The sequence below is a fragment of the Wasmannia auropunctata genome, unplaced genomic scaffold (assembly GCF_000956235.1).
Source record: "Wasmannia auropunctata unplaced genomic scaffold, wasmannia.A_1.0 LD336106.1, whole genome shotgun sequence".
NCBI lineage: Eukaryota > Metazoa > Arthropoda > Insecta > Hymenoptera > Formicidae > Wasmannia > Wasmannia auropunctata.
The window spans coordinates 8,123,066-8,136,701 of NW_012026784.1; the positions used below are offsets into that span (position 1 = coordinate 8,123,066).

General features: G+C 32.1%; 1 protein-coding gene across 8 annotated transcripts; it reads left to right on the forward strand.

Moving 5' to 3' along the window:
• The first annotated feature begins 9,181 nt into the window (after positions 1–9,181).
• Positions 9,182–11,926, forward strand: LOC105455840 (protein FAM195A). 8 transcript variants are annotated; one of them, XM_011699493.1, is made up of 4 exons: positions 9,182–9,353; positions 10,507–10,619; positions 10,713–10,841; positions 11,750–11,926. In XM_011699493.1, the coding sequence occupies exons 1-4, from the start codon at positions 9,349–9,351 to the stop codon at positions 11,830–11,832; spliced, it is 330 nt and encodes a 109-aa protein (XP_011697795.1). In that variant the 5' UTR covers positions 9,182–9,348; the 3' UTR covers positions 11,833–11,926. The 8 variants fall into 8 exon arrangements, with proteins under 8 accessions (XP_011697795.1, XP_011697805.1, XP_011697814.1 ...); XM_011699503.1 differs by having other exon boundaries at positions 10,510–10,619; XM_011699512.1 differs by lacking the exons at positions 9,182–9,353; positions 11,750–11,926 and adding exons at positions 9,422–9,745; positions 11,096–11,439.
• Positions 11,927–13,636: the final 1,710 nt, after the last annotated feature.

Sequence of the window (13,636 nt, forward strand, 5' to 3'; positions counted from 1 at the left end):
TTAAAAAATTCATAATTATTTAAGTTTTTAGTTTTATTAAATTTTTACATTTACTAATATATATGTATATTTTAAATTGCAATATTGTGCAATACATATATGATTGATGTAAATTTTTGTAATAGGGATCTTTAAGCTCAAATAATTTATTTTTATTGGAAAATACTTAAATATTAAGAAAATATAGATTAACAGATATTTTAAAAATATTTATGCACAAATAAATACAAATTATTATACAAAAAAATTTTAATAACATATTTACTTCTTTATTTATTTACGTAAAAGGAATTACTTGAGCTCTCAAAGGAATACGCTGTAGTAGGTCAGTCAAAATGGAAAATGTCACGAAAGAGTGAAAGATATTGACGAAAAATGAAAGTGAAAAATTCCCGAAGGAAACGCTCAGTTTGGGGATAGGGAGAAACGGCCGGTTCAATGTTAGCATAAATTTTGGGACACACGTACGAACATAATCTTGAGTGAGTTAAGCCGAGGCGGATTGTGAGGGTTGGCTCGAGGGTATGAATACGAAAAAGGGTTGTTCTCTCGTGCGCGCGCGAAACCTTGAAGCGGTGGTGTGCGAGAGGAGGTGCCGGGTAATCCCTTCGACCGACATTTTCACGTCCTCGACATATCGAGCGATCGCGACGTATGCGATGGCGACAAAAGATTTTTAAGAGCCTTTGAAGAGAAAATCTGACCTACTTATAATCGCGCGCGAGCTTGCAATCCTTACATCTCTCAGTTTCTCATTATGTTCTCCGTTCTTCTTGAAAAATTAGAAAGGCAGTGCCATTAATTCTATTTGTAGTGATGTTGATTAATTGAAATCAATCAAGATTCAGAATTATAGGGGTTTCCTTCGAATTTCATGTTAAATCGAAAACCTGCGTCTTTGAAATAAACGTTTGCTTCGCTCGCTATATTTTGCGTGCATATTGCAAGCTCTCCGATATTTTTATGAGATATTCTTACACGAGTTTTCCACCACCGTTTTCCATTTAGATATATATGTATACGAAAGAATACTTCGCACCAGGCTCAATCCCGCATCCCTTGTGTAAAGCACGAAGTATGTATATAAAGAAATAAGAACATGGATATAAATTATGTGTCTTCGAAGCTTATAGCAATCTCTAAAGACTTACGTTTTTTAGTAAATGTAAAACAGTAGAAACAGATATTCAAAATTCTTGTTCTTATTTTTATATATTTATTATTAGTAAACAAATATTCTTTCAAAAATATCTTATTCTTTTAAATCTAGTTTATTAAAGCTTTATTTTGAATTATATTGAAATAAAGAGCATATTTATCGCAATGTCAATTAAAATTGGAAATTTTGAAAATATGCAATTGTTAGTATAAAAACTTAAGATTGGCAATAGAATATTAAAATCCATTAAGAGATGTAAACATTTTTAGTTGGAAATGATTTTTTAAAGTAATTTTATTTTCTTAATTTTTTTTAATTTTGCAAAACGAATGTTTATGTTTTTATGTATTACATTATGTCTTTTTAAATTAACTGACAACTGGCTTGGTAATAAATTAATTAAATTAATTAAAAGTAATATTAAACAAGCAAAAGAATTGTTATTATGAGAGTACAGAAAGTTGCGATGTAAACAGATTAAGTAGCCAAAATCAAATTGATAATTATAAAGAGTTTTCGAATAAACATAATGGGGAGAATTTCGCGCGTGATCTTTTAATTGATCGAATTCACGTCAACGGGAGTACGTTGCTGTTAATGCAATATTTACCAGACTGTCTGTTCCAATTAGGGAGATGAACTGTTATAATTAGTTCATTCTTCAGCGCATATACGGTGCGGAAATACCTACGGAAGTACAATTTCTGGTAGAAGTACAGCTTCAGAAGCTGCGGCATTTATCATGGAATACTGCATTCTAGCCGCATGCTAAGATACCTGTATATACCAATTCGCTCTAACGTCGGTCAAATTTGGTCTTAGCCTGTTTGTCTTCTTCTTTTATTAAAGTAGTATTAAAAAGAAAGTAAAGTAGAGAAGAGCTTATTTTATGTTGCACGTTCCTTCTTTACAATGTAAAGAAAATCGAGATAATTAAATATAGTACAGTAAATGAAATAGATGTTAAAAATAATGCTATGAAAAACATTAATATTTAATAATCATATGTTTTAATAATTAATATTCATAATATGTATTTGAGATAAATCTAAAATATATCAAATTAATCGTGGAAAGATAAAAAATATGAAAGTTTCTCAAAAGAAGTATGTATTTAATATAATAATTAAATATTGATTAAAAAAGATTAATTAGGTCTTCGGAACATTTATATTTCAAAATCTAAAGTTTTTTTAATAAATAAATGAACGTTTTTTAATGAATAAACCTAAAGTTTTTTTAATAAATAAATGAACGTTTTTTAATGAATAAACGTATAATATTTATCTCTTTTAAGCAACAAACAAAATTAATTTAATTGGATTAATTAATTTAATATTATGATATGAGCATCGAGTTTCTTCGAAACTAAGAGATATACGCATATTATGAACTCCGCAATCAAGCGCATTAATGGAATTTCCCAGATTGCTATAATACTGAAATCGGACCGGTGAAGAATTTCAACTATTCAAATAACGAAGTTGGGAAACTGACGCAATAACTGGCATTCATAACAATTCTCCTGCGACTGTGTTTCACGGTGGCTATTACGATTGTCGTCAGGAAAGGTTGCCATTTACAAGCCGTCGAAAACATCTGTTAGATGAATGAATGATCTTTCTTCATTTAAATAAAACTCATCTTGCACAAAGCACTAGCCCCAGCGCAAAGATTGCAGAAAATAAAACGCAGATAAGAGAAGAGTTCTTAAAAATATTAGAAATAAATTTAATTAAAAATAATAAAAGGCTTAACTAATTATTAGTAATTAAATATATATTTAATCGTATAATAATTGTATACACATACAAATTGCGCAACATTTTTCTGATATTCTAATCCTATAATGTGAGATTTTACTATATTGCAAATTAAAATTGTTCAATTAAAATTCAATAAATTGAGAAATACGCAATGCAATTACAACTTGGTACTCCCCATTATGTATCGCTTTGATTTTTACGAATGAGTAGACAACGCGAAATATATATCTGTTTATAAACAATTATTCATTGCGTCGTGTTACAAGTCATTAATTGCAAGAGTTAGTTAATCGGATAGCAATTGTTTATCGTTCATAAAGAGCGATCGGATTTTGAAAGGTAGCGACTACAACTTGTGGAACTGTTCGCCAGCTCGACTCTGCTACACGCGGCGAGTTTGGTGTCAATAATGCACGCCATACAATAACAAGGCCAAGAGCGCGCGTCGATTGTTATCATTTTCAAATATGTATTTCACGTTATAAAATAAATGTATGAATATCCCATTCATCTCGTTCCTAATTAATTATTAATAAATAATTGTGTCACGGTCTTTCGTTACTCAAATGGATTAATCTGACAATTCGTTCATTATTCTGCGTTTTCAATTAGGTATAGGATGTTAAGGACAATTGAATTTATATACAATTACATTTTGCATTTTACAAATTGCAATAAAAATTTTACAAATTTTCGGCAAAATATTCAAATTGTGACACGATCAAATTGAAATATTACGCGCATATTATAAAAGAAAAAATTTTAATTCCTATCATCCTGATTCTTGTCTCGAATAAAAAATAGTGCAGTGAATTTTTTTCGATAAACAGTTGTTAAAGTTAATTACTTTTATCACAAGCTAATAATAATTGTTGAATGTAATATTTGTAGAGAATAATCATGTTTGATATTATAAATTAATATCATTTGATATTATTTATTGTATTTATTGAAAATCTTTATTGTATTGTATTTTGAAAGACTTCAGAGTGTATTTTAAAAACTAAAGCAGTTTTATCAATCTATAAATGTTATATAAATATAAAGTGCAAAAAATTCACATTTTTATAAACATACAGCCTTTCAATCAGTAAACAAACTTTATTATGTAAAATAATTAATTTAATATAGCTTGAATTAAATCTTTTCAAAGATAAGAAATATTAGCATACATTAAATTCTGTAACCAAATGCTCGCATTAGTGAAATTTTCCAAAATTCTAGAATGAAATAAAGAATCTAAACTAATCAAATAATAAACGATGGAATTAGCATAACAGATAATAATTGTAATTAACATTGATAACGATTCTCCTACGATTATATTTCGCTAGTAAGTGGGCTAGTAAGATCGTCGTCGAGAGAAGTTGTTATCATCTACAAGCTGTCAAACGCATCTGTCAGATGAATGATGCACGTCTCATCTCATCATTTAAGTAGAACTAATCTTACAAGGAGCAGTAATTCGAACGTGTAGATTGCAAAGCGTATTAAATGAAGATAAGATATGACTAAATGGCTTGCTAATAAATGTATCAACACAAGCCATCTTATAAAATTAAAATATTATATATAGTTAAATGTAATCGAATTTAATTGATTATTTAAAAATTTTACAATCATTCTAGAATTAAAAGCTAAAAGGAAACTTAATTAAACACTTTTAACAATTGAGAAATTGAACGTTCCGTCTTTATCCGTTTATTGAAAAATCTCTTTGACCTCGCGTTCACTGACCGACAAACGAAATTTTTTGGACTTGCAAAACGCATAGAGTGCACGGTGAATTCGTTGTGAATGCGATTGTGGCACAAATAGAATAAAAATCCACGAAAGAATTTGCATTGAGAAAAATGTTGCTCTTTTCAATACGTTCCTCGGCTTCGTTTTACTTCGTTTCTATCTCGATGGGCAAGAGGCTGCATATTTTTATACACGCTTTGAGAATTCGCATGACTTCCAGTTTTAATTCTATATCTAAAAGAAACTGTAAACCGGATCTTAATCCCTGACGGTGTTAGCGCGCAAAATTTACGCCATAAATTTTACTTTATTTCCACGTTGCATTGTGGGTCGTGGTATCTATGTGAAAGGGATTAATGCTCGATTTCTAATTAAAGGGTTGCGACTCATAGCAGCAACCTTTATTTAATTACATTACATCAAGCTATTTATTTAATTACATTTCAGCTTCAATACGAGAAATGTTACGTACTTCTTATATAAACAATATTACGATGAGAGTTTGGTAAACCGTTATCATGTAATAACAGCTTCAAGTGATAACTAACAGCGGTTGCTTATTGCACTTAGAAGGTTGGTCGTTTTTCCTGTGAAATCCTTTAATAACGCTTTTAGATAAGCTACTCGTTATACAGCCTCATTAAAGTGATGAAAGTATCTCTGAGTATCTTTGCACACACCATATTGTTCCCCCCCCCCTCTCTCTCTTTAATTAAAAGGTAATAATACTCAATAGTATATATGTAAATAAAATAATATCATTAAGTATGTATGAACGTGAAAGTGTTAATTATACAAATCATTAAACTTCTATTTCGTTTGAAAATTGTTGAAAAATAAAAAGAATATTATAAATTATTTTCCACTTAATCACTTTTTGTTTGAAAATTTTTAGTTATTCCGTTTGACTCGTGGTTTATGCGAAATGTTATTTTTGACTATGGTATCTGAATGTTACATGTTGGAGTTCCGCAGCATTTCTTCTTTCTATCTTCACTCTCAAGCAAAACCTTATTTCATCGGATGAAGTTCTATGGAGGTTCGTCGTTTGCCTGGTCTGGCTGTCATTGATATATCCTTCTCTTTTATTTTTCGCGTTCATCCTCTTTTCGTTCGTCGCTATTTTCGCAAAAAAAGCTGCGTTCATTAAAAACGCTCGCTGCAATGGATGCAATGAACCAACTTTCAAAGTAATTAATGCATAAATATATCTAATAATATAGGAAATTATTTTTATCAACGTTCCAATTAATGAGACCGCCGATTTTTATAATACTGTGAAAGTTTAATCAACTAGACGTACACTACATTCAGTTTTTCGATCAAATAATGTGCCAAAAAGTAATTTTGATAAAGAAATATGTTGGTACATTCCAAAATATTAAAATATAAATAATTAAAATAAAAATACTTAAGATATATTTTTATAGAATTTATTCGTATAAAAACCGTCCACAGACGGCTATAATAGATTATAACAGACTTACTATTTTCAATGAGAAATATACATATATAAAGTTCACATTTTCTCTGCATCATTCACTGAAGCAAGTTATTCATTCGTATCTGTTCACGCTCTCTCGCTCGGTCTGAATTCATTTTTATATGTAATTAAATTTGCTAGTTAAGAGAGAGCGCGAGAGATATGACCAATTTAAATAAATATCTTGTCTAAAGTTATAAAAAAGAATTATCAATCGTAAGTATACAGTCTTTCTAAGAATATAAAAAAAAAACTAATTAGAAAATAATGTTTCCTCGATGTTTATCTTTTGCAGAAGAAATTTCACGAAAGCTGGGGCGTAGCATGACGTAATAAATCGCAGTATACACAACGCAAAAAAAGAGATTTCAACTTCAATCGATGCTATCTCCTATACATGTATACATACACCTATCCGCTGACGATATACCGAATTCTTTCGCGCAGTCAATATTGATCAATGCAGCTCGCAACGTTCACTTACGATGAAGCGGAGAAAAATGCCGGAAATTCGTATACGCCCTTCGCCATGTTGGTCGCATGGTTAACATGACCAGAAAGGAAGGCACGAAGGATCGTGGCGTGGTGGGCTCTATAGAGGCGAGGAGCGCGTATACGGTGCATATTGGAAATCGATGCGTACACTCGCCTGTTGCTGCATTGCATACGCATTTGTCTGATTTCATGAATGTATGCATTGCACATCGCTTCTTTCTGTCCCCGAGCATGACCTATGGCTTCACGCTATGACAATCCCGCGATGCGATTTATCGTCGATATTCGCTGGCGAGACGTTTAATTAATCATGTTATAAACGTCTCGGTTGATATCTATTTCTTTCAATCACGAAGAGTCCTTTAAAAGTTCGCGTCACAATTTCATAAATTGAGAAACGTACGTCAGATGTCGATCTTTCAAGACATATCTATCGCTTTCTTTGCAGCGGCAAAAATTCGCAAAACGGAGCGTGAAAAATATGCGATATCTATTTGGCGTTACCAACAATGAGAGAAAATGATAAAAAGTTGGAGGGAATAAATGATAAAGTGGATCACATTTATCATATTAATGTTGGCTACATGCAAGTATTTTTGATGAAAATTAATACCTATATTTATAGCATTCGATTTTGAGATTGCAAGGTCTCACAGTAATTGATATTTCTTTACCGTTATTCCGACTATCTAGAATTGTCTCATTTATTAACTGGGTTACGTTTAATTATCAGATGCACTTGTGACGCATTCCTAAGTATAATGACCTAGTTGAGACATAGCTTCAAAGAGCGGCTGTCTTTTCTTAATTAACGCTGTTAAGACATGCATTTTTTAAATTCTGATATATCATATCTTATTTCGAAGAAACGCTGATGAACGTAATTATAGATGACTAAATGTACATTCCAATGCAAAAAGAAACGATTCTCAAGATTCTCATCGGATTTCATTGTTGTTTTAAAAAAATTACATTTGTGAAAAATTAAAATTTAAAATTAAAGTTCAATTTAATAAAATAAAAGAAGGAACAAAACTAATAAATATTTTGCACTTTTATTTGATAATGCCATTTTGATAATATAGTAAAAAATTAAAAGTTGTAAAAATAGAGAAAATAAATGAAGTATTATCCTCACAAGGAAACATTCTTCTTTAAATGAGACAGCTAATGGCGTGGCTTTTGTATTGCGCCGACAAGTGAGAGCAAAAAAAAATTGCTTTATACATTTATATTCTACAAGTAACTATGTTTGATACTTTCACATTTCGATAATAAAGGAGAGTGCAAGAGAAACCGCAGATAATACGATAAGTTTTCAAACAAGTTTTGTAAGATAAGGGTTGGTACTATCGGCTTTTCCAATTCTATTGTGTTACGGATGTATCTTTTAAGCGATGATTAAATCTACTGCAGAGATAACGGAAAGAAACGGAAATAATTGCATTTTTCTTCGTACAATCTCTTCTTAGATTATTCTACTGATAGGTTTTCAAACGTTTTTATCATCGTGGACACATCGAAAAAAAATAATATAAATGTTCTATATTTGTATAGTACTAGTTTGCCTATAATTTTCAAAGATTGGATTAAAACTCTTGTGAAGTTTAATTATGTCTTATTTTTAAAGATAAAATGATAGAAATGATAAAAATGATAAAATTCCTTGAGTTCTGTGACTTTCTTTAATTAAGGTTTCTTACATATTCAAGAAAAAATTCCGTAATCTTGATAAAGTATAAAAAATATAAGTAAAATAGGAAATGTAAATATAAGGAATAAAAATATAAATAAAAATAAGAAATATAAATTTTTTGTTAAACAAAAATTAACAATTTCTTTTATTTTTAAATCGGGCATAACTTAAAAAATTTTGAAAAATTGTCTAAAATTTCCAAAATAAAAAAAATTAATTAATGTAGACTAATTGGAAAATTCCTTCTCTTTGATTACGATTAATGTGTAATTGAAACGTATTCAAATTTATCTAATTTAAAATATATTCGTATAATCAAAATGTTCTCTAAATCCTTGTTATATAAAAGTCTAATTTATTTATTAAAATATAACACGAAATAATAGAGTATTTGCAGGAAACACGTAGCATATCAATGATTTACATATTGCAAAATTAAATTATAATTTAGAAAAAAACGACGTTAATTTTATTTACAATAGTGATTGCTAATAGCAGGTCCATCTAGTGACAATAGAACAATGACTTTTGAGAAACTAAATTACATTATATGTATCGAGCTTCTCTCTGGGTCGCTCGAGGTCCTCCAACTGCGACCGAGATATGCTGAATGGATACAATACCGACATCGTGCAACGCCCTGCGCTACCCGAGCGCCATCTGGCGATGGTTCTACTAGTCTCCATCGCGTTTCCCCGAGCTCTCTGGCCGCGCGCCACGCGCCACCACTCGTCGTGAAATACCGTTCCGCGTCGTCGGAAGATCGCGGGTCGCGTCGTTGTGATTGTTGACAGCCAGCCGTAGGGTAAGCTTGGGGCACAGCTGTGCGGTAGACACGGCTGCACACAAGTTTCCCTCATTGTCAGCGGCACTGGATCCACGTCCGCCTTTCGCGCCCCGACGCAGCCACGTCCAGGCTGCGTGTCCCGGCCACCGTCACCCGTCGCGTCGACAGATCGAGCCGCATCGTTGTCGAGAGACTGGGAGGGACACGGAACTGGGAAAAATGAGGTATCTATGCGTCCACGTCTCCGAGCGAGCGGGTACAGTGCTTCTCGCGTTCTCTCGCGCTCTTCCTCGCGTTCCTCCTTTTACGGATCATTCGCGATCGTCAATCGCGCGAAAGCGTAACGAGAACGGCTGTCTCGCGAATCGAGAGTAATCGCGCAACGGGTGCACGGCGTTCGCGGGCGGGAACGGGAAAGCGCATCCGCATTTATCAGCCGCCATCTTTCCCGCGCTGACGTTTCTTCTCACCCCCCAAACGCTGGTTCGCTTCGTCACGGGCATTTAATTCGTGGGTTCGGTAGATTCGGTGGCGTCGCGAGGGATTTTCTCGCTGGAAAATGCTCATCTTCGGCGGGGCACTCGCAAATGTATAGATTTTTTCATCACTTGCTTATGTGGGTGTCTATACATGCGGTATTACATATATCTCTAAATAGCGCGCATGGCTTTTGCATATGTATAATATATACACGTATACATATGTTATGTATACACACACCGTATACACGCACCGTACATGTGTGCATGCACGATTGTCGCGTGTGAGAATCGTGTCACGCCTATATTGTTGATGGATTACATGTGTGTATCATCGACTTCATCGAGGCATGCTGTACGACGATTTGAAAATGACTGAACCCGTAGCGTAGGACACACTTGCTTTGTGTGTGTGTATGCGTGTGTGCATGTGTAGATTCTGATACGCGTGCTACAACACTTGTCACGAACAAGCCGCATTGTCGTCGCGTGATTTTCATTGCGTCCACATCGAATTTGGCGACATTATCGCGAGTTATCGAGTCACGTGCGTGATAATTACGAACCGGAGACACCGGAGTCAGTATCTCGATCGTTATGATTCATACGTGTGGATCGTCGATCGTTCCGAAATGCTTCTGTGATATGCCACGCACTCTACGCGATAACCCAGTAATTCCAGTTAATTATCGTCATGTCTCTAAACGGATGCGTGACCGACGTCAACATCACAGTTGACACTTTAATACTTTTTTTTTTTAAGACACTTTAATACGTTTTAAATTAGGTTAGGTTACGTTGGGATCAAGCTATTTTTTTTTGTTAAGTTGTAATCGCAGATAAGAAAACTGAAATGTATCTTTAAAACAATTGCTTATTTTAATTCTGTTATTTGTAGCAGTAGATCGCAGATGACTACGATGAACGGGAAGAGGCCTTCCTCAATACCTTGTAGACATCAACCAGAGACACTGGCGCAACACTTTGATTTGATCAAGTATATCTATGATTGTAAGTATATAATATGTGTGCAATTTAATTTAATGTCTGAAATATATTTCTTTGAGGGATATTTATTTTTTTTATACTTCCATTTTTTTTCAGCATGGAATTCCGTATCTAGAGAGCTAGATATGTGTCATAATCAACCACACAGTAATTCCTCCAATTATAGAAACGGAGCATCAGTTACATACTATCAATCATCAGATGAGCCAAATCCACAGATGAAAGGTAAACATTTTGCTTTCTATGCCTTATCTAGAAGCAATAACGTATACAAGCATGATTTAAACTCGAGAATTTATTTGCTTCTTTCTTTTAATTTCTTTATATAATTTACTGCGAAAATTATATGTGCAATGGGAGAGATTAGTTTCCTATTCTTTAGAGACATTCAGTTATTTTGTTTTATTATACCATTTTATTGTATTATTCCTTTTTTCTTTAATCTTTATTTTATTTTTTTTTATTTTTTTTTTTTTCAGTCAAACCCGCGATAACTCGAACCAATAAAAAACTTCGAAAACCTCTGTAGGACGAAAATTTTATTCATTCCCTTCCGCATCACTGTGGAAAATTTTTGTAAATCGAAATAAAATTTTAACTCGAATTATTTGTCAGATATTTAAATGTATTATTTTATCTCTGCAATTCGAATTTAAAAGACAGATCTCTATAAGTTGAGGTTCACTTCTATAAATCAAACTTCTATTGTCGCTGTCTCTTATATGCCATAATTCGAGTTGTAGCTATGTGTAACCATAACGGTTTGGTATTTGTTTTATCATTACATTTATTATGTATGCAATAAATAATTCATTGTCAAATATTGAATTTTTTTTCTTTAAAGTCCATTATAATCAGAAAATTGTAAACTGTCGTACAATGCCTTCCTAAGTCGAATTTTCATATTTTACTTTAATCCTTTTATACTAAAATTTCGATCGAAATTCTAATAAATATAGAATTTCGGTCAAAAATTCTATAATTCGAAGATTTTAGTTCTTGCCTTGAAATTCGAGTTATCGAACTGTATTTGTCTGCTATGGAATGTATTGCGGATAGAGGATATGTCTACTATGAAATGTATCGTGGATGAAGGATATATAAGATGTATTGCATTTCACATCTTTTTGCAGATTTTGAGCCATTTAATTTGGAGGCATGGTGGGGACAGCGTCTTGTGAAAAATCTTAATAGTACTAGGAATGCAAATTCCTAGTGCCAGGCCCAACATGTCGACTATAATCGAACGTTTTCAAACAGACACAAGAAACAAAAAAGATAAATTGCAAGTTAACAAACTCAGTTTTTGTTTCTGTTGAGATTCGCTGTTCACTTAAAGGCCATATTTTATGTACACTACTAGTTTTGAAAATCTATAGTTTACGTTACGTATTCTATAGATTTTCAGTACAGTGTGTACCGAAATATGACCAAAATTGACAATGATACTTTTAAAGCTGGAATTCGAGTACAGATCGTAACATACAGAAAACATAAATAGTAAGACTTAAACATTAAGTCGTTTGAACAAGTAAAGCAGCGAGAAATGGCAATCTCGAGAATTTCTTATTGCAATTGATTGATTTGTTTAATACTTGAGTCTTGCTGCTTACGTTTTTACACAATGAAAGCAAAACGATGGACGTTAACACAGAAATTGCAGTTATATCTCAATTCTGTTTTAGATATGTAATATACGTATTTATCTGACGATTTTTAAATCTTTTAATAAGGAGAAAAGTGAAGAGAAGAAGTACAGACTGTAATATGAGATAAATGTGAAAGATATGTGCTAAACATTATTTAATACGAATAGCGAAGGGAAAGATATAACAACAGAGACATAGGCATTGCTATACGAAAACATTCCTCTTATGATGATTGTATTTTACTGAGATAGATTAAACTTCTTTTGATCTTTTTAAAAATACGCATTGAACACAGGGATCAGAAAAAAATCATTTTCTTGTTTTTATATTATTTGTAAAAAACTGAAGAGAGACGTTTTATAATTAAAATTATGTCGAACTATTTATTTTAGTCTTTAAATAACACGATATGTTATATAAATACATAATATAACTCTCTTTATATATATACACTTATACATAATCTAATAATTTATATAAATTTTATATGTACGATTATATATATATAAAATTTATATATACCTAATATAAATTTCTAAGACAAGATATTGTATTTCCACGTTATTTAAAGAGAAACTAAAGATAATTACGTTTTTTTTTTAATTTCCTTGCAATGTTGAGCGAAATAAGATTGCTGCTCAACAATGCACAAGGCATTTACAGAGTGCTCAAGCTTGTTTGATAAAAAGTTTCATAGACGAATTTTAGGACATTGACTTTAGGATATATATACGTAAATGTACTTTTTCACATGTTGCATTTCACATTTCCACTGAAGAAAATTTTCCACTTTCACGTCCATGAAATGACTGCACGTTAGCTAATACATAAATTATAAATAAAAGCGTTTTCCACTTTGTCGAGGGCGATTTTATTAACGTACATGATAGACACTGCACTTGAAATTAATCGCAATGTGAAATAGCGTAATGGTTATTGCAGTTTTAAATACACAAAATGTATACTCTTATCATTGTGTATGTATGTACATCTATGCGTGTATAGTTATTGCATAAGTTTAATCAGATAATGTTTCTAATGACAAAACAATAATGAGCAATGTCTTTCTACACACGTGTGAACTTTTTTTATATGTTCCCGCTTATCCATCCTATTTTATATTAATAAATTCCCCATCGTAAGAGAGAAATAATTCGCTAACTATGTACGTTAAAATATAAGTTATAACTTTGCGTTAAAAATTTTAACGTGTTCATATAATGTTAACACATTTAATAACTTCATTATAATACAGAACGCGTTAAAGTTGCAAGAAATTTGTGATTGATTGTGATATCTAGTGCACTAGGTCAAGCTTGTATAACGACATGGGACATACGAAATTCCTGAGGAACGATGAATTCTTCGAGT

What these genes read in the sequence shown, in the direction of transcription:
- LOC105455840 (XM_011699476.1), top strand. Translation starts at nt 9,717, where the DNA reads ATGTATAGATTTTTTCATCACTTGCTTAT. An exon ending in TTTTTTCATCACTTGCTTAT is followed by an intron (nt 9,746 to 10,506) that starts GTGGGTGTCTAT and finishes TGTTATTTGTAG; the next exon opens with CAGTAGATCGCAGATGACTA. An exon ending in GCCAAATCCACAGATGAAAG is followed by an intron (nt 10,842 to 11,749) that starts GTAAACATTTTG and finishes ATCTTTTTGCAG; the next exon opens with ATTTTGAGCCATTTAATTTG.